At 34.9% G+C, this 19,834-nt stretch overlaps 3 protein-coding genes and 1 long non-coding RNA gene across 11 annotated transcripts; 2 read left to right on the top strand and 2 right to left on the bottom strand.

Annotated features, from left to right (window-relative positions):
* Positions 1–1,115: 1,115 nt before the first annotated feature.
* LOC107423848 (pectinesterase) lies at positions 1,116–3,937 on the top strand. Its single transcript, XM_016033491.4, has 2 exons — positions 1,116–2,529; positions 3,097–3,937. Exons 1-2 carry the CDS (start codon positions 1,413–1,415, stop codon positions 3,786–3,788), a joined length of 1,809 nt encoding a protein of 602 aa, XP_015888977.2. The 5' UTR covers positions 1,116–1,412; the 3' UTR covers positions 3,789–3,937.
* Positions 2,511–7,979, bottom strand: LOC107423849 (alpha-aminoadipic semialdehyde synthase). 8 transcript variants are annotated; one of them, XM_048479600.2, is made up of 13 exons: positions 7,469–7,687; positions 7,075–7,373; positions 6,892–6,978; positions 6,673–6,802; positions 6,350–6,523; positions 6,063–6,145; positions 5,771–5,887; positions 5,451–5,526; positions 5,086–5,257; positions 4,886–4,982; positions 4,635–4,801; positions 4,374–4,444; positions 2,511–2,651 (listed from the first exon to the last, which is right to left on the bottom strand). In XM_048479600.2, exons 2-12 carry the CDS (start codon positions 7,321–7,323, stop codon positions 4,399–4,401), a joined length of 1,398 nt encoding a protein of 465 aa, XP_048335557.1. In that variant the 5' UTR covers positions 7,324–7,373; positions 7,469–7,687; the 3' UTR covers positions 2,511–2,651; positions 4,374–4,398. The 8 variants fall into 8 exon arrangements, with proteins under 8 accessions (XP_048335557.1, XP_048335554.1, XP_048335553.1 ...); XM_048479597.2 differs by lacking the exons at positions 2,511–2,651; positions 7,469–7,687 and adding exons at positions 4,033–4,238; positions 7,829–7,979; XM_048479596.2 differs by lacking the exon at positions 2,511–2,651 and adding an exon at positions 4,033–4,238 and having other exon boundaries at positions 7,075–7,342; positions 7,469–7,686.
* Positions 7,980–11,429: 3,450 nt separating this feature from the next.
* Positions 11,430–13,453, bottom strand: LOC107423823 (uncharacterized). The gene is made up of 3 exons (XR_001581995.4): positions 13,237–13,453; positions 12,712–12,823; positions 11,430–11,831 (listed from the first exon to the last, which is right to left on the bottom strand). It is a non-coding gene; the product is annotated as an uncharacterized LOC107423823 (long non-coding RNA).
* A 2,538-nt stretch (positions 13,454–15,991) lies between these two features.
* LOC107423846 (pectinesterase/pectinesterase inhibitor PPE8B) lies at positions 15,992–19,308 on the top strand. Its single transcript, XM_016033489.4, has 3 exons — positions 15,992–16,708; positions 17,202–17,726; positions 18,433–19,308. Exons 1-3 carry the CDS (start codon positions 16,381–16,383, stop codon positions 19,128–19,130), a joined length of 1,551 nt encoding a protein of 516 aa, XP_015888975.1. The 5' UTR covers positions 15,992–16,380; the 3' UTR covers positions 19,131–19,308.
* The last annotated feature ends 526 nt before the right edge of the window (positions 19,309–19,834 follow it).

The following is a 19,834-nucleotide window of genomic DNA, read 5'->3' as shown; positions in this document are numbered from 1 at the left end:
GATCCCGGGCCGTGGGAAGTTCTTAAGAATGTCACTAGGATGGTGCATATCGAATGGCAAGCCAAGATGTGAAGGTTTGCTAGAGAAAACCCCATTATGATTCCTCGCACAAAGTGATATCTATGGGTGCCAGAAAGGAAATGGCTCAATAAGCTCTTTAGGGGGGTGGTCCGTGTTGGCTCTCCACGGCCCCCGGCTCCGGCTTCTAGCTTGGGCTAAGCGAGCCTCCCATGGGCGACGGCAAGCCATGGGGCGGACATATAGTGCCACGAAGGTGGGCTTATGTCTCCGAGGGACAGGGAGTCCCGAGGACAGTACCGGTAGGCGCTACGACCTGGTACTGCGCGTCACTCCTGTGTCAGAGGCTAAGTGTAGCATTCGCTATGCCGTTTTCTATCGGCTATGCCAAGAACACACGTAGGCCTTTGTTACAAGGTTGTGGCAAATGTGCCAATGAGCGGGGGCTCGGGTTCTGCCTCGCTCAAGAGGGTCGGAAGCTAAATAGGCACGGACGGGGCGACACCGTGCCATCGGGTGACATTCATATGTGGGCTTCCAATCTTGTGTTGCTATCCTGAGGGCATGTTGGCACGATGCTGGTGTGCATGCTCTAGGGTCGGATGCTATTCGAGATGTGCATGGACCAAGGCCCGAGTGAAGAGATGGGTTGCTGGCTAGATCTTGGCACAAGATTAAGTAACAAGCTACCGAGTGGGCGCAAGGCCATCGGGCTAGCTTGCTGAGCGACATGAGCCATGATGACTATGGGAACCTCCTGAGTATACAATTGGTATCAGATGGGTCGATATATGAACTCGGATAGTGAAAAGGCTGGCCATGACTGGAGAGTCTTGGCGCCGCACGGTCTATTCCGCTGCATAAAATGTAGGACCGTGACACAAGGCAGGGACAGTGATTGGTCTGACAATTCTGTTGTGCGCTTTCAATGTATGTAGATCGCAAATGAGCAGCTGGGACCGGAGCACTTCTTAACTCTGTAATTTCTTCACCAGTATACCGTCTCTTAGTGTTGGTTTACTACCAAAAACAGTAGCGTTTTTTGTTCCAAAAACTACACACAAATATTAGCAAAGACCCTGGAGATTGATCTTATTTTAAAAATGTCAAGGATAGGCATTCATTTATGACACTCACAATATATTTTCCTGCAGGACCTTTTACAGATCTAGTAGTAATAATTGAAATAAAGGATAATTAATGACACACACAAGATATTTTTCTGCAGTACCTTTTACAGATCTAGTGGTAATAATTGAAATAAAGGAGAAAAAGTAACCCTATATTATCCATCATACAATACATATGCTATAATCCCTTGATGGGTTTTCCTTATTAATCATCCTTTTATCCCCAAATTCTGTTGCTTCTAGCAATATTGCAGACAGAGAAATATGAATCACACAAAGGAAAATATTGCACCCATATTCTCAGATTCCGGCGCGGATAATTGTAGTACTGGTACTAGTACTAGCACCACACTAGCCAAGAAGAAGAAGGGGAAGCTGGTTTTCTTCTCCATTTTCTTCTCGTTCTTGTTTCTCTTCTCTGCTTTCCTAATGGTTGTTGCTTTAGTTGAAAGAAACTCCGACAATGAAATCAATGGTGGTGATATTGATAAAATTGCAGCTCACCCCATCATCAAATCCTCTTGCAGCAGCACACTGTACCCGGAACTCTGTTTCTCATCAATGTCCAAAGTCTCTGGTGCTGCCGACAAGATAAAGAGCCCCAAGGACGTAATCGAGCTGTCACTGAATCTCACCATAACTTCAGTCCAGCAGAACTACTTCACCATCAAGAAAATCATCTCCATTGGAAAGAGCAAGAAAGCTCTCACCAAGCGTGAACTCACAGCACTTCATGACTGTCTCGAATTGGTGGACGAGACCTTAGACGAGCTTTTCAAATCTCAACAGGACCTCAAGGACAATACCTCCTCTGCCTCCAACAAGACCACAATATCCCAACACGCAGAGCACATCAAAACCATGCTTAGCGGCGCCATGACTAATCAAGAAACATGCTTGGATGGGTTTTCCCATGATTCTGCTGATAAGAAGGTCCGCGAAGCTTTGATCGCTGGTCAGATGCATGTTTTTCATATGTGCAGCAACGCATTGGCCATGATCCGCAACATAACCGACAGCGAAGAAGGCGATGACATGGCAAACCAGTACTCGCCGGAGGGAAATGGAAAGGAGTGGCCTGATTGGTTGTCGGCCGGAGACCGGAGGTTGCTTCAGGCACCCACATTGACGCCGAACGTTGTGGTGGCTGCTGATGGGAGTGGAGACTACAAGACGGTGAGTGAAGCGGTGGCAGCTGCGCCTGAGGGAAGCAGTACGAGGTATATAATTAAGATTAAAGCGGGAGTTTATAGAGAGAATGTGGAGGTACCAAAGAAGAAGACCAACCTCATGTTCGTTGGAGATGGGAGGGTCAATACCATCATCACTGGTAATAGGAATGTCGTCGATGGCAGTACCACCTTCCGCTCTGCAACTGTTGGTAAGTAATTTAGATATCACCCGGAAGTTGATTAGCTCTGTTTTACAGTCGTTATCGTTTATTTTGAGAATGTTTTGTTTAGTGTAGTTATGCTCTTTCCTCAAAAGATTTTGGAATGCTAGCTGTTGAAAAATCAAAGAAAATAATATTAATGAAAATAGAAAGTAAGTCAAAAGTGTGCAAGGCTGCTTTGAAATCTATCATCTTCTTCATCATAAATTTTTGGATAACAAATCATGGAAATCATAGCTTTAATTGGCAGTGAAATTAGTTTGCATCTCTGAACTTGATTAGCTGATGCTCATGTTTATTTTATTGATGTGACTTATAGATGTTTTAGTTTAGAATCCATAACATTTATGTTCCTGCAACTAAATTAGATGGAAGTAATGATAATTCACTCTTTGAATTCGTTATTGTTCTAATGTATCCTCTGCTAAGATATGAAATTAAGATAGTAGGGGACCTTATTTGAAAATTCAACACGCCGACCAATATAATTATTATCATTTATTATCCCATCAACTACCAGAAGAAAATTTAATTTTGGTTCGTTTGAATTTTCAGCGGTGGTAGGGGACGGGTTCTTGGCAAGGGACATAACTTTTGAGAACACAGCAGGACCATCAAAGCATCAGGCTGTAGCTCTGCGAGTAGGTTCAGATCTATCAGCATTCTACCAATGCGACATGCTAGCTTACCAGGACACTCTCTACGTCCATTCTCTCAGGCAATTCTTCGTCAACTGTTTCATAGCAGGCTCTGTAGATTTTATCTTCGGAAATGCCGCTGCAATTCTCCAAGACTGCGATATCCATGCCCGAAGACCAAACCCCGGCCAAAAAAACATGGTCACAGCTCAAGGCCGAGAAGACCCAAATCAAAACACAGGCATAGTCATCCAAAAATGCAGGATTGGTGCCACCAAGGACCTTTTAGCCGTGCAGAGTAGTTTCCCAACCTATCTTGGACGGCCATGGAAGCTCTACTCTAGGACCATTGTTATGCAATCGGATATAAGCGATGTGATTAACCCGGCTGGGTGGTTTATGTGGGATGGAAACTTTGCTTTAGATACATTAACGTATAGAGAGTATAAGAACACCGGTGCAGGTGCTGGGACAGCAAATAGGGTGACTTGGAAAGGGTTCAAAGTGGTTACTAATCCTGCTGAGGTTGAGCCATTTACTGCTGAAAGGTTTATTGCAGGGAGTAGTTGGCTGCGGTCCACTGGGTTTCCTTTCTTTCTTGGTCTGTAATGGAAAATTTTACTAGGGGTCGTCCTTGTTTGTCATTTGCCTGAATAAGCTTGCCCTGGCATTACTTTGGAAAAAGACTCGGGATTTCCCCAACTTTATGAACTTTGGTCAACAATAATAATTGGACTGGACTAAATATATTATTGCAATGGGGATAGGGAACAAATCTTCCAGAAAATCTTTTATTTACGTGTATCGTAAACTCTGCTATGTATTGCATTATTTAACAGAATTGTGTGCAATGTGGATGGAAAAAGATGAACTTCTTTGAATATAACTTAAAAGAAGAGTTAATTATTGCCATACTCTGAGCTAATCTCTATGGTGTCCAAGGGGAAACTATTCATATTACCAAAAAAAAAAAAAAAAAAAAAAGGAAATTATTCAGTATTAGTAGGTAGTGTACAATAAAGTGTGGTGGTAGCACAACAGACCAGTAACCAGTTGCCACTGCATAAAAAGACAAATTAATATATTAAAATATTAAAATCCAGAGTGAAGAAACGATTTAAGAACTACTATTTCCACACCAACAAAGTTTATTGAAAGCTAGGTAATTTGGAGAGATATAGCCGAGGATTTTACCCCACATCTTGCATCTGAATTGTTTTTAAACCCCACCTTCTAATATGCTGTTCTTCTTCTCTAATATGTCCCTGCATAATGGAGAAAAGGAGCCAACACATATTATGATACTAATAAAAGACGATGCAAATCAAACATTGGATATGGACAAAGAATAACAGAAGAAGGTGGTCATATTCATATCTCTCCTGTGTATTCTGCCATAAATATAAATTTGAGCACCTATTTGCGGAAGAGATGTGGGATGGAGTTGAAGCTTACTCTGAATCAGAGTTTCTCAAGCGCGGAATATATTCATACAAGGGAGTAAGTGCTCCTCCATGGGCTATGCAAGCTCTCCTCAAGTGTGGAGGTAATTGAGCAATATCAGTTGTTGAAGCCAAATTGCCAACAACTTGGGACATTAAGTTTCCGAAATGTTGGGAAGCCTTTCCTTATTCAAACACAGCCAGCTAAAATGAGATATTAAAAATTGATTGTATATTAATCTTAAAGTATCAAAAAGTAGATACCTCTTTTGCAAATTCTGTTGGAAGATTGTCAACAGATGAACATATTATGCCATCACCCTCCATGTCATGATGGTAAGAATTGTTCAATGGATCGTACCTGAGAAACATGATTGAACCTTCTGTGAGATTCTAATATAGCTTTTTAGGCCCCCATTTTGACCTCCAAATTAATAATAGAAGTTTTTTTATGTGAAATTTACCTGAAGAAAGGAGAGTCAATTGTAGTGGTCTGGTTAAAAACTTCAAGTGAACCGCGTATGTCACAAGTTATATCAGAGATTCCAACTAGTGGGAATCCTTTCCTCTTCAAATCTTGAAGCTGCTTGATGCTCAACAATCTAGGGAACCTTTTCTCCCAGTAAATGCAATTCACTGCCAGAGAATAGAATGTATAAATTCAACACATTCATCCTAACAATAATCTATCTCAAGAAGATGTAACAGATGATCATAATACTGCATATATAAATTTATCCCTTTGCTGCAAAACCATGACAAAGGCCTATGACCAATAACATCCTTCCAAGTAGGACTCCTTAAATCCTGGTTTATATATACCACATACCAATTACTGATGCATACGGGGCTATTTTTTCATGGAAAACAGGGTTGTAGTTTTCTGGATGTGCATAGTAGTCAGCCTGCAATGTAACAATGATGATTTCAGGATTATTTTTAAGTTGTTGACCTTTAGAAATGTTTCCAAAGTCCTATATCATAATAAGGTTTAGATGAAAGTGAAATGGCTTGATTGGTTCTCCCTTTAGGCGAAAAGAACCGTTTTCATTTCCTTGTATAATGAGAAGTGAAAGAAATTGTTAAGAGAGATAAGGAATGGCTGTGAGGGAAGTCAACTACAAAAGAGCAAAAGCTAGTAGAACTTACTTTGTCAAATACTTCTGTTGAATCCTTCTTTTCGACCATGTCTTGACAAGTCACAACACAACCATATACTTGAAAGACCCTCTTTGATGTCCGGGAAGGGTGAGATAGATCACTGGCCTAACCAAAAGGAATTCGAATATAATGGTTATACGATGATGAATGCAAATCTGGTAAAGAAGTTGCAGAGGACAACAATACAGAGTTTGTGCATCCCCTAAATCATGAGGATTTATGCAAATTCCTGATTAACCAATAACTCTGGGATCCTAATTATGCAACGCCTGAATCTTACCATCTCATATAGCTCCGGAAGTCTGATTGGATCCACAAAAGTGTGAGGTAGAAGCTTAAATATTTCTTGTGCAGCAAAAGAGGCTGAATGAAACAGAAATGAAAACTTATTTATGCCAATAGGTGATTTTGAAATCTATGATAAAAATGTGATACTGAACATGCTACTGATACATGTAGAGCTGTACATCATAACAAGTCAAGATATTAGATTTTTCAATTCAATTATATAAAATTTATTAACAACAATAAAGATGACCAAAAGAGTTGTATGTAATGTTACAATACCTTTTCCTGAGCCAGTGAAAACAAAGACCAGAGGACAGATTCCAGCTGGCAGCCCCTGAGTTTCTATCTCTTCACCCACAGAAATTACAGCAGCCTTGGCAGCAGCCAAGGACGAATACATATAGGATACACCCAAGGACAGAAATGGTGTTGAATAGCCAAGACTGAGATACCCTGGAAGGAGAAACAGAAGAGTGAATAACCTGTAAAACTCATACATCAAGCACATCCACCGTTTTAGACTCCCAACTTTGATGCATCACAAGTTAAAAAATGAAAATAGAAGAAAAAATATGCTCTAAGAATGATGCATGGCTGCTTACGCTGTCCCAAACCATGTAACAAATCAATAATTACAGCTCTACCAGCGTATTTTCCGAATGCAAATAACCTTTTTCCTTGATCCCCAGAGATAAGCTCATAATCATACAGTGACACCCTTTCTGCTAGAATCTAAAACAGAAGAAGAAAAAGTAAGCAAAGGAAAATATTTTTATTTAAAGTCAATGATTTTTTATGAAGGTTGTATACGAGGAAAATACCTTATCTAACAAAGGCATGTTTTCTTTCTGGGCCTTGTGAGTATGAGAGAAGAAAGCATAGGCTCTATCAGGAAGAATCATCTCCATCTGCACCACAGTCCAAAACTTGTGGTTAACCAAAATTTCCTAAGCCTACTGCTACATGATGAAACCAAATAACACAGCATTGATCTTATTAAGCACCTTTGGTTTCTTAATACCCAAGATGAGTCCACATTCTGATAAGTCCTCTGAAATCTCACAGCCAACATCCTCATATAGTTGATCATGGTGGATGCGTTTGGTGGATGGCTGCACAATAATTCGAGACACCCCACTTTTATCTTTTCCGCTGTTCAGTAAACGAGTGCAATGGTATGGGGTTAGAGGCGCCCTTCTTTCCCATTTATTTGAAGACTCAGATAGGATCCCAACAACTCCATTCCCAATCATAATGTACCTTCAGTTTTTCCTGCTTCAACTCCTTTATTAGCAAAGTAAATCTGAAACAATAAAACTAAAATTATAAATTCTTTCAAATGCAGCAAACTTCATTCTAATCAATGCAACCACCACTACAGAAGCAGATAAGATATACCGAAATTACAGGACTAGGCAAAATCTATGCAAGTGATAAGCTTGTGAAGCTATTCAGATTTAATCCAAGAATATAATACCAACGTTCCTTTCTTTGCTTTGCTGATGGCCAGACCATGGAAAACAATTGAAGAGCAAGAACTAGATAAGGAATGCAAACAGTGATAATATTATCTTGTAATGGATGCCAGTGGTACATGGGTTTGGCACAAGTAAAACGACAAACACTGATATGGCTTCTTTTTTACTACCATTTTCTTGCATTTTCCACATGCAAAGTTTCAAAATCTAAATTTCTTTCTTCTCTTTCTAGCTAAGAAATAGTTCATAAATAAACCAACATCATAAATAGAGAGACAACCTTTATTTCTATCAACCCAAACAGAAAGTAGAAACAACTTTTTTCCCAATGTCATTTGCACTGCTTCGTTACCTGCCAAAGCTTCTAAATTCTAAACTTGTGAATAAAAGGTTATCATACAGGCTTTTAAAAATGACACTCATCAATAGCACCAGACTCAGTAGCACCAAAAATTTCATCTATCTATATGCCTCCAACTTATACACATTTTTCTGCACATATCTGTTAAGTTTTACAAATTTTTATGTACCGAGATTAAACAAGCTGCAATATGTAAGTTTCATGCTCCAAATGAACACTTTTTTTTTTTTTTGGGCAAAAACCGGATTATTGTTCTCCAAGATGATAGCTCCATTTTCTTTTTTGGCTTAATTTGAAGAGAGTGCTCCTGTAAATCTGTTCTCATTAACATTCTAGGGAATTCCCCTAACCAATGTCTGTTTCTTTATATCGAGAATAGAAATTAAAATTATATGCCTAACTGTCATTTTCACAACCCAACGAAACGTCTCATCTACAATCTTTTTAGATCATAAAAGACTTAGGACATGTTTTTGAACACCTGTTTGGCCGTGAGTTTTCAAAAATAATTTTAGAAAACAAATAAAAAAAAAAAATTGGAAAGCAATAAAATGATGTTTTTATCTGTTTTGAAAATAATAAAATATATATTATTTTAATTTGTTATACATATTATTTTAATTTGTTTTTTTCATTTTTTTTTTAATCTGCGTTTTGCTATCTTATAAAGAAAAAGTTATAGAGGAAAAATATTATTTCAATTTTTTAAAATATCTTAGAAAAAAAAAGATAGAATATTATGTTTTGATAAATATATCTAATTAAATTTTTTTATTCTCTTATTTTATTTTTCTCTTTTTTTTTTTTAATGTTTAGAACAACTTAAAAAAATAGCAATTCAGTTACATTAATTATTTTTTTATTGTTATTTTTTATTTTTCTTTCTTTCGTTATATACCTACTAGTTTTTTTTTTTTTATCTTACTTCTTTTATCTTTTTTTTTAGGGTAAATATTTTTTATATCAATTATTTATTTTGCTATTTTGTTGTTTTTCCTTTTTTTCCGTCTTTTTCTTACCAAATATTCTCTCTCTCTCTCTTCCCCCCCCCCCAAAAAAAAAACCATATTTTGTCATTTTTTCTAATTTTTCATTTTTTCTTTATTCTATTATTTTTTTCTTATTTTCCATTTCAATCAGTTTTTTTTTAAATTTTTCAATTTTTACTTTTTCTTTTTCATTATTTTTATGTTTTTCTATAAATTATTCTTTTTTTTTTCCTTATCTCCATTTTTTATTTTCCTTTTATCTCCTATTGTATTTTTTTTTTCCTTTTTATTGTTTATTTTTGTTTTTACCTTTTCTTTGGTTAAGGAGATCTAAATATGTTACTTGATTGTGATAATAACATATAAAAATTAATAGTTTTATTATTATACTAATATGAGATTTTGTGGATGTTTATAGTTACATATATATATATATATATATATATTAGATTCTTTGTATGTAAAAATAAAAAAAAGTAGAAAAGATGAAAACATTTTTTTAAAAAAAAAAAATTTAACCAAATATGTTTTTTATTTTTCAGTTTTGAAAATTATTTTTAGTATTAATAGTCAAACATTTTTTGTTTTCGTTAAACAAAAAATAATAATTTTTTATTTTCTATTTTAAAAATAATATTTTAAAAAAAAAATTAAAAGACATAGTCAAACACGCCCTACCTGTTTGGCATATCGGGCTGATCGGAGGAAGTAGCTACTGATCCACTACTTCATTTTGCTTAACGTTTTTTTGTACTTGCAGGTTCCTTTTTTCCAGCTGTGATCCAAAAACATTTTTATTTTCATGATGCTATCAACAAAGAAATGATGATTATATACAACGATCTCTCTGTGTCTCATATATTTTTAGATGTGCTTGAAAACCCAGATGATCTGAAAAATGATGTCTATTGTGAATTTTGTAATAGAATTAAAATCTTTGAACTTAGATTTGCCAGGTTACAATATCTTGAATTCCTTGTTCAGAGTGAAGTAAATTGGAAATGAAATGAAATGAAATTGGAAGCAAAACTGCAGACTATTCAAGGTATTTTGAGTCCTTGTTGGGAGCGAAGTCAATTGGAAATGAAATGAATTGAAATGGAAGCAAAATTATTATTACATTCTCTTGTCAACCAAAAAAAAAAAAAAACCTCTCCCCCTACCTAATCTTTCTAATCTTCTCCATATCCCCCATTTTTCTCTCTACTTTTTTCCTTCTCCTCTTTCGCTTTTCTCACTAACAATTTCCCTTTCTTATAGTGTCTTTCTACTTCCCTTTCCCTACCTTCTCTGCATTCTTCTCCCCCTACACTTTCTGTTCTTAGTTTTTCTTTCTCACCTTCATCTGTTCTGTTTCTCTACTTCCTTTGCTTTAGTTTCTCTCTTTCCATCCTCTTTTCTCCCTACACTTTTTCTATTACACTCTTTTGCTAATTTCCGTTTTTAATTCTCTAATTGCAAACTTGTGTTGTCATCCCTTTTCACATTATTATTATTATTATTATCATAGTAAAATAGTATATTCCTTAAAATATCAATGTCTAATTTTGTAATATTTCAAGTATGTCCTTTTATGTCCATGATGAAGTTGATTATTTTATTGGATAAATTTTTTTACATAGTTTATGGTAAATTAAATTCTAAAAGTCATTTTAAGCTAATTGTTGTTTTCTTCTTATGTTTAAATTTATGAGAAAAATTTCAAATATAAAAATATTCTTTTATTAATAATAACATAATGTAATTACTTGAAAATAATATATCTTTAAAAATAAAACCATTAAAATATACCACAGAACGTTTTTGTTTTTAATTTAGCAATTACTTTTTATTGACAATAAAATAAAATAACTGAATTTTTGGCAAAAAATAAAAGAAATTGAAAAATACTTTTTAAAAAGATACTATAAAAATACTATTCAACATCCTTGCTTTTTTTAATTAAGCAAAATTTTCAAAAAAAAAAAAAACAATTTTTCTATTTAGAAAAAAAATATATTTTATTTGTGCTTCTTCTACAAATTAAAAGCAAAGCTCTAATGTATATTTTAAGATAATTTTCCCTTTTTTGTTTCCATAAATCGGTTGCCTTTTTTTAAAGCATTTTATTCCAATAAAAAGTATAGTTTTTTACTAAAAAATAAAAATAAAAAGTAGTTGTATGGTAAATAGAAAGGTATATTTAATATTTATAGTAAAAAGTAGTTTAATAGTTTTTTACTGTTTCTTCTCTTCCATTAAAAAAGAAAAAATAAAGTTGCATTTTTTTTTTATTACAATAAAAGTGTATTTTTTTTAAAAAAGTGTGGTGGATTATTATTATTATTTTTTTAAAAATTTTAACCAAGGACATAATTGAAATTCCACAAAATATACATTTATTATTCATGCAATAAACTATTTTACCATAAAATAAGAAAATAATTAAGGATTTCAACTAGCAAGTGCAAAAGGAAAATTATTTTGAGAAAGTAGAAAAGAAGTGTAATGAAAGAAAATGAAAGGATAAAAAAAGCATATAAGAAAGAAGGGAGGAAAACTAAAACATAGAAAGTAGAAGTAGATAGACAGAGAAGAGATTGAGAAACAAAAAAAATATAAAGAGAAAGCAGAGAGATAAAAGAAAAGAGAAAACAGAGAGAAAGTGAAGGGGAAAAGAGTAATAGAGAAAGTAAGTGAGAGAGAAAGAGAGAGAGAGAGTGGACACACACAACAACCACAGCACAACGAGGAAGAGACCTGGCAATCCCAGCAGTCTTCTTCCTACTAAAAACCCAGAAAATCTTTTCTTTTATTATTAACAATTATGCCTATAATACAAAATACAACCTAGCTACATTACGGCGTCATATGTTTTTGGTTATATCAATCTGACCACATCTTGTTGTTTTCCTAATCTCCTTTGCCTTTTTGACTTCTTCCATAGACTTTCGCTGAAGAAAGATTGTCAAAGCACAACAAACAATTTTATTAATCTATATTTAGTGACTTTTGTGAAGATAAGATTAAAAAAAAAAAAAAAAAAAAAAAAAAGCAAGGAATCCAATAGCACAAAAGCATATTGATCAAGACCAAAGCATATTTAAAATGAAAAGTACCATAACAAGTAGAATCTGAAATAAATTAAAATAGCTGAACAACTAATCAATATTGATGATCTTATAGAGAATGACATATTAATTTGATTATCTTATAAAAAATGAAATATCAATTTTGACTTCCTTTATTCCAGATATGCAAAAAAGTAGGTGTTTCTATGTGTATGGTCATTTCTTACAAACTAAGGTTAGCCTCGTTCTGGATTAGTATATGAAGCTTTTAATGCAAATTAGCTCACCTAGTTGCACGTCTGTTGACATTCTAATGTAAAAAAGCAAATAAGATTTCACACGAAGACTTTAGATTCTATCAACATGAAAATTTTTAACTACTACAAACTTTACAACGAAGAATAAAGTAAAACATTCTAACTACATGATAGGCTCTAAACTAGTAGATGTAATTTCTACAGAGAGAATTACCAAACCTGAAGATACTCAAATGGTAGGTTTAGGTCACTATTTTTAGTACCATAAATACATCTTTGTCATATGGCCTCATTTTTTGAACATATTTACAGGATTATACGTAATACATATACATCTTTTTTGCAGCATATTTACAGGATTATATATAGAAATATGTACAATTTTGATAAACCAGTAACACACTCCTAACTTATAATGGAAATCATACCAAGGTGACAAGTATAAGTATTAAGAATCAATTACCCGCTTCATCATCTGTGGAATTGCAGTCTTAAGAATTACTTACCCACTACATAATCTGTGAAAGCAATTCGAGATATATATTTGGAAACACCCGCAAACTATACCACCATTTTCAGCATCTATATTGTTGCTGCGGCTCCACTACCACCAGTCATCTGCAACAATGTTAAAAGCAACATTTTTTATCATTAATTTCACAAAATTAAGTGTTTATTTTATAATATAATTAGCCCTAAACGCAAATCAAAACTCTAATCAAGCAAAATCTAACCCTAACCTACTGAATCACAACTAGAAATCAAACACTCTCAGGTCATAGATTTTCCCTTTTTTTTTTCTTTTTTTTTTTTATCCACTCTCAAACCTCCGAAGCCGGAACCAAAATCATAGGCGATCAAAATTCTGATCGAGAAAAACCTAAGCCTGACGTACAGAATCAGAAGCCTAGACATCAAACACTCTGACGGTAGATTTTCCAAATTTACCAAATTAGGAACCAAAACCTTAGATGATCAAAGTTTATCTCGTAAAAAAGAAATTATCCGGAGGACAATCTGATAAAACAAACCTGAAGATAAACAAATACCATCATCCTCAAAAATCTGCGCTCGACCCATCTTCTTGTAATTGTTCACCGTTTCTTTGCTCCTTCTTTAACGCCATTTAGACTGATTCAAGAATAACTCAGGAAAGCAGAACTGGGTTCTTCGGAAAACAGGACAAAAATTCATCTCATAAACGGTCTGATTAAATTCCAGAACGAAGGCAAAGTAAATGCTTTTTTCGATCAGAGCTACATTCTATATATATGGATAACAGAATGTAAAACTAGCCGTTACGGGGAGAAAATAAAATTTTTTTTAAAAAAATGTAAAAGTTAAAAATAACAATAATTGCAGTTATGGAGAGAGATTCCCGTTTCTGTTGGGCTACGAAAGCCCACAAAAGTCACTAAGCTTAACCATACCAAGGGACCTTATATTTTGGAGGCCCAAATGTTTTTTTTGTTTGATATTTATAAATTTAAAAATTATATCATATATAAATTGGTTATTTAAAAAATATTTTTTTATCATAAAAATAACAAAAATAATTGTCATAAAATTCTCAATTTTTTTTTTTTTAATTCTATATGAAGTTCAATTAATTATCCATGCCAACAATTATATCATTTTTTGTTGGCCAATATCTCTAATCAAGGTTTATTTTTTTTTAAGATATGTTTAATATGCTGTTTGGATTCATCAATATAATAGCTATTTTATAAGGATAAATCATTTTAAATTTTATCATTAATTTGTAATTTTTTTGAAATTAAAAAAGGTGTAAAAAAAACTGCATTTCCAGTTGTTAAATTCACATGGCCTTGTATTAGGAGACAATAAATCGAAAAAAGAAAAAAAAAAAAAAAGATTATAGACAAAATCTAATACGATTTTAAAAGTGGATTCTGACGTATGATTTGGATATTTGGTTTGAATTAACTTTCCTTATTAACCACTTTAAATTAAGGAATTGACTTTTTATTCTTCCTTTTAATTAAATTTAATTAATAATTGTTCAGTTTTCTGAGTTTTCCTACTTATCTTTCTATACATATGTATCATACTGAAATTTCCTCAAATGAAAAACAGAATGGAGAGTATCGTAGATAATGCTAGCAATTGTTTGTAGCATAATGCTGGTGGAATTTCGTTTTCATGTAATAACTAGACAAGCTTTCAAAACCACTTCAGTTTCTTTTTTTATTTATTCATTTATTTGGGATTAGAAAGCCATGGTAGTTTTTAGACAAAGGAAAATTGACAAATCGAATAAAAGAGAAAGCAAGATTCATAAAATCAAGTAGGCACCCGAAAATCGATCAATTATAGCAATGGTTCCGCTCGAATAGCCTTCTATTTGTTTTAAAATAAAGCTTTAATAGGGATAAAAAATAAAAAATAAAAATAAAAATAAAAACACTGATAATCCTCCACCTTACAATATGAATGCTATTGAAATTACTAATTAATTGTAATTATTGTAACATGTGAAACATAAATAATGGTTTGAGAATGAAAACAAGGAAGAAACATGCTCATGAATGTTATAATAAATGAACAAAAATTGGACTAAACACACATGAAAAAATTGAGGTCCCAACTCCCAACCCAACATCCTCTTCTTCGCAATAAATTACAAAGAATGAAATGACAAAGTAAGAATAACAATTAATAATGCAACAAAAGAATAAGATCTAAAATTGGCAATAGATGGACGGATTGAATGCATGTAAATAATATTAAGGAAGTTTTTTTTTTTTTTTTTTTGGTAAACAAATAATTATCAGGGGTCGGATACAAAAATTCCTATGCATATAGTATATGAGCCCAACATGGTGGATCCACAAGTGGAGCGGACAATCTAAGAGCGGAACGCGTATTATGACGTTGTTATTTGCTCTGTTACAACATTTAAAGCAGTCTGTGTAAGCAGCAAGCTAGCCAAGCTGGAAAAACGCGTTTCCGAGCCCCCTTCTTTAAAGATGTCTCTTTAGACTTTATTGCTTTTGAAAAAGAAACCCCTCCGATTTGATTCGTCTTCTTTCTATTTTATTATTCCTTTTCCTTCTGTTTGGAAAATGACGTTTCTTTTTCATATTTATTTTTCCTTTTGACTACATTCTTCATTTTGAACCGTCCATAGTTTAACCCCTTATACTACTCGGATGCTTTGTCCATTCTCAATCCTATTTGAGTTGGTTGAGTTTGCTGGCTCAGCTTTGTTTTGGACTCTAATGGCAAAACCAATTACAAAATTCAATTTGAATTAGTTCCATCCTATGGCATCCCTGGAGCTTCAAACCTCATTTATTGGGATAGGATGTACTCTTATTATTTCCATTCATAAATGCAGTCTCAACATGAGTTTTATACTTAAACCACTATTCTTCTTTAAATTTTATTATTAAAAAAATTATATTTATTATAGTGGTCAAAATGATCCAACAACAAAAGATGATAAGGGGAAAAAAAGAGAACCAAAAACAGTACTTAGTCAAGAGGATTCTATCAAAGTGCTGAATTTTAGGAACTAGAGATTTGGTACTACAGTATGTTAGGCATGATTGAGCTTGAACTAGAAGAGATTGGGAGACAAACAAGGAGACAATGTGCATGGCATGCCATATTCTTTGTCATGTACATAAATGATAAAATAATGATATTTATGAGTCCTGGATTGTAAAATCAAATACTACGTACATTATTATTATATCTACGTCTTAATTAAATAGGTTTACACAGAGAGAGAGAGAGAGAGAGAGAGACACGGTCTGAAAAAGTTAACAGAGATGACATTAGGCTAACGGAGGCACTCGTAAGTCTCAAAAACAAATCTCACAGCATTTTGTAAATGGGTTTTTTTATTTGTGAGCGAGACTTGTTAGAATCAAATCCAATATTTCAGCTGCTGAGCGCCGACACATGGACGTATGAAAACTATATAATTGACACCACCTAGGGGCTCATTCACCAGAATCACCACAAACCACCCTTCTATTTGACACGGCAACTCAACCCTCTTAAATTGCCCCACCTGCCTATCCAACTCTCTCTTCCATTCCTATCCTTTTTCTGTTATTCTCATAAATATAAAAACAGGCAGGCTTCGACTGATACTGCCACTACATCCTGTATTCGCTTATCATTTATCCATTTTCTTTCCCTTTATGCAAAAAATGACTCTTTCTCTTGAGGGGCTGAAATCTAGAACTCTGTTTTTGGTGGTGGTTTTGTTATGTGCATGTTGTGGCTCCGGCACCAGCACCACCACAGATTTATTACACGCCGAGTGCTTAAAGGTAAGCCCAGCCGAATTCGCCAGTACAGTTAAGGACACCATCGATACTGTACAACAGGTCGTCTCTATTCTCTCTCCGTTTGCCAATACTTTTGGTGATTCTCGCCTTTCCAATGCCATCTCCGACTGTCTTGATTTGCTTGAATTTTCTTCTGACGAGCTCAGTTGGTCGGTCTCTGCTACCCAGAATCCAAAAGGTGCTTCTTAATAGCACTCACTCCTTTTTATTTATTTATTTTTTTATTTGTGGGTTTTATTTTCATTGTCTTTGAAGGAAAAGACAGTGTTTTGAGTAGTGTGGTAATGGAGATCTGCGACGATTTGTCACTCGGCTGCTTTTGTGGGTCATAAACTTAAATAAATCTATTAGATAATTATGTTATAAAATCTTTTTAAAAGCCTCATTAATATAATTGAATAACTATACATCCAGTATTGCAGTTAGGCTTCTTTCCTTTCTCCATTGCATGCCCTGTTTCTCACTTCCTTAATCAGCATGCATGTAGATGCAGGGCATACTCTTCTTAAATCATCACCTTAAATTTGTAACTTTTATCAATTGGTCAGATAAAGATTAATCCTGGCACTACCTCTTTCACTATTTGTGTCAAATTTGTCAGTTAAGCAAACATGAGTTGCAAATGACTAAAAAAGATCCAACTTTTTCTCTGTTTTAATCTGACTTTACAGGTAAAGATAACAGCACCGGGAATCTAAGTTCTGATCTGAGAACGTGGTTGAGCGCTGCACTAATTAATCAAGAAACATGCAGCGATGGATTCGAAGGAACCAGCAGTATTGTGAAAGGTTTGGTGTCCTCTGGTCTGAGCCAAGTTACATCTTTGGTCCAAAACCTTCTAACCCAGGTGCACCCAGTCAAATCCGAACAGCCCACCAAAAAGGACCGGTTCCCTTCATGGGTCATAACCCGGGATCGAAAACTTCTTCAAGCAAATGGGGTTTCTGTGGATGTGGTAGTTGCATCAGACGGTAGTGGGAACTTCACAAATGTGATGGACGCAGTCTTGGCAGCACCAGATTACAGCATGAAACGCTATGTGATATACATCAAGAGAGGGATTTACAAAGAGAATGTGGAGATCAAGAAGAAGAAATGGAATCTAATGATGATCGGAGATGGTATGGGTGCTACTGTAATATCCGGCAATCGGAGTTTCATCGACGGTTGGACCACATTTCGATCTGCTACATTCGGTGAGCGTCTTGTTTGTATTTAATGTTTATTGGGAATTTTGCCATCATTTCTCTCCTTCCCTTTCTAACAAATCAACGTCCTTTTTAACACTACCACGTGAAGTAGTAGACAATGGCCAATAATTTCACATATTTCACTAATTCGCCAAAGCTCGTCCTTTGGTTGAACTTGAAGCCCATGGTCACACTTTATCGGAAAAACAAATGACAATTTTTTCTTTTTTCGTATTTGTCCATTTGCATGGGAAAAAAAATAGGTTTCGGCCGTATAAAATCTCAGACTTTGGGAAGTACATATACCAATAAATTTGTGCCTTGTGGCGTTGTCACGTCAACGTTGGCCAATTGGGTCCACTTGGATGGTGATGTCTTATCGCTATCCTATCTAAATCTGAATCACTGCAGAAAAATGGTTAATGGTGCATCAGTTCCTCATTATGAAATACATGTTACGGACCGACATATTTGAGAACCATAAGCTGGTAGATTTAGCTGGCACACAATATTAGGGTCACGTTTTGTCTGAGAATGCAATTAGGCTGCAATCCTAATTAATGTTTCGGACAATAAATGTAGCTCGTTGCTCGATTTGATCGAGAGCCAAATGATGTTTAAGAATCCTAAGTTGATAGGTGAAAATATGGTACTCATAATAAACTTTAATTTTTTATTTTTAATTTTTTTTTTGGGGTTTAATTATATGCAGCTGTGAGTGGCCGAGGCTTCATAGCACGTGACATAACGATAGAGAACACAGCAGGCCCAGAAAAGCACCAGGCCGTGGCAATGAGATCGGACTCGGACCTATCAGTGTTTTACAGGTGTGAGTTTAAGGGCTACCAAGACACACTATACACCCACACCATGCGCCAATTCTTCCGCGAATGCCGAATCAGCGGCACCATCGATTTCATCTTCGGCGACGGAACCGTGGTATTTCAGAACTGCCATATTATGGCCAAGAAAGGTCTGCCAAATCAAAAGAACACCATTACGGCCCAAGGACGCAAGGACCCGAATGAACCCTCGGGCTTCTCTATCCAATTCTGCAATATCACTGCGGATTCGGACCTGATTCCTTCGGTCAACACCACCCCCACGTATCTTGGTAGGCCATGGAAGCTCTACTCCCGGACCGTCATCATGCAGTCTTTCCTTAGCAATGTCGTTTGGCCGGAAGGGTGGCTCGAATGGAATGGTGATTTTGCTTTGGATACTTTGTTTTATGGGGAATATCAGAATTATGGGGCCGGTGCGGGTCTAGGAAAACGGGTCAAGTGGCCAGGTTATCGCCAGTTTAATGACTCGACTCTGGCAAGCAATTATACGGTGACCCAATTTATTGAAGGAAATCTGTGGTTGCCTTCAACAGGTGTTGCGTACACTGCTGGATTGGGGGTGTAAAAATAATATGAATATAAAATTCACCCTTTGCCTCATTATCCCCTTCTTTATTTTATTCTTTTTAATGCCTTGGCGTATGCTTTTTTCTCTTTTCTTTACCTTTTTTTTTTTTCTTTTGTTCCCTAAGCTTTTTAGTTACAATTTATCCAATTCTATGTACGTAGGCCTCCTTTTTCTATTTTTTATAATTCTTATAGACATATTCACTATTCAGCCACTAAGAAACAAGGATGTATTATATACAGTTTACTCCATTTGTCTCTAGATTTGAATTAAGGAGGCCCTTTTTATGTAATTGAGATTCAATTTCCTATCCAATTTGTATTTTATTAATGCACCAAAAAAAGAATTTTAGAAATGAGGGTTTTTGGACGATTATGGGCCAAACCTGTGATCAGTGACAATGGGATGTGGTACCAGTACCACGGACTTTTAAAAGTGTGGTCCGGGCATGCTCATTACGGTTGGGCCTCATCCTAAACTAGTTCTTTTGTATCAGTGAATACTTACTGTAGCAAGTAATATTTGCCAAAGCTATATTCTTTTTGTCCTAAGTTAATGGAATACTTTTTTTTTTTTTTTTCAAATGTGAAAAAGATATATATATATATATATATATATAGAATGGATCTATATAAGAAATCAGAGTTTCTTTGGCTTTGTTGGTTGTGTAAATTTGTAATTTAGAAAAGTAACTTAACGGG

This window comes from Ziziphus jujuba, chromosome 7 (assembly GCF_031755915.1).
Source record: "Ziziphus jujuba cultivar Dongzao chromosome 7, ASM3175591v1".
NCBI lineage: Eukaryota > Viridiplantae > Streptophyta > Magnoliopsida > Rosales > Rhamnaceae > Ziziphus > Ziziphus jujuba.
Note: the sequence above shows the minus strand (reverse complement) of the source record. Positions and strands in the feature narration are given on the sequence as shown.

What these genes read in the sequence shown, in the direction of transcription:
- LOC107423849 (XM_048479597.2), bottom strand. Translation starts at nt 7,323, where the DNA reads ATGATTGGGAATGGAGTTGTTGGGATCCTATCTGAGTCTTCAAATAAA. An exon ending in TTCCGGAGCTATATGAGATG is followed by an intron (nt 5,888 to 6,062) that starts GTAAGATTCAGG and finishes CCTTTTGGTTAG; the next exon opens with GCCAGTGATCTATCTCACCC. An exon ending in CAACAGAATTTGCAAAAGAG is followed by an intron (nt 4,802 to 4,885) that starts GTATCTACTTTT and finishes GAATAAGGAAAG; the next exon opens with GCTTCCCAACATTTCGGAAA.
- LOC107423848 (XM_016033491.4), top strand. Translation starts at nt 1,413, where the DNA reads ATGAATCACACAAAGGAAAATATTGCACCCATATTCTCAGATTCCGGC. An exon ending in CTTCCGCTCTGCAACTGTTG is followed by an intron (nt 2,530 to 3,096) that starts GTAAGTAATTTA and finishes TTGAATTTTCAG; the next exon opens with CGGTGGTAGGGGACGGGTTC.
- LOC107423846 (XM_016033489.4), top strand. Translation starts at nt 16,381, where the DNA reads ATGCAAAAAATGACTCTTTCTCTTGAGGGGCTGAAATCTAGAACTCTG. An exon ending in TGCTACCCAGAATCCAAAAG is followed by an intron (nt 16,709 to 17,201) that starts GTGCTTCTTAAT and finishes CTGACTTTACAG; the next exon opens with GTAAAGATAACAGCACCGGG. An exon ending in ATTTCGATCTGCTACATTCG is followed by an intron (nt 17,727 to 18,432) that starts GTGAGCGTCTTG and finishes AATTATATGCAG; the next exon opens with CTGTGAGTGGCCGAGGCTTC.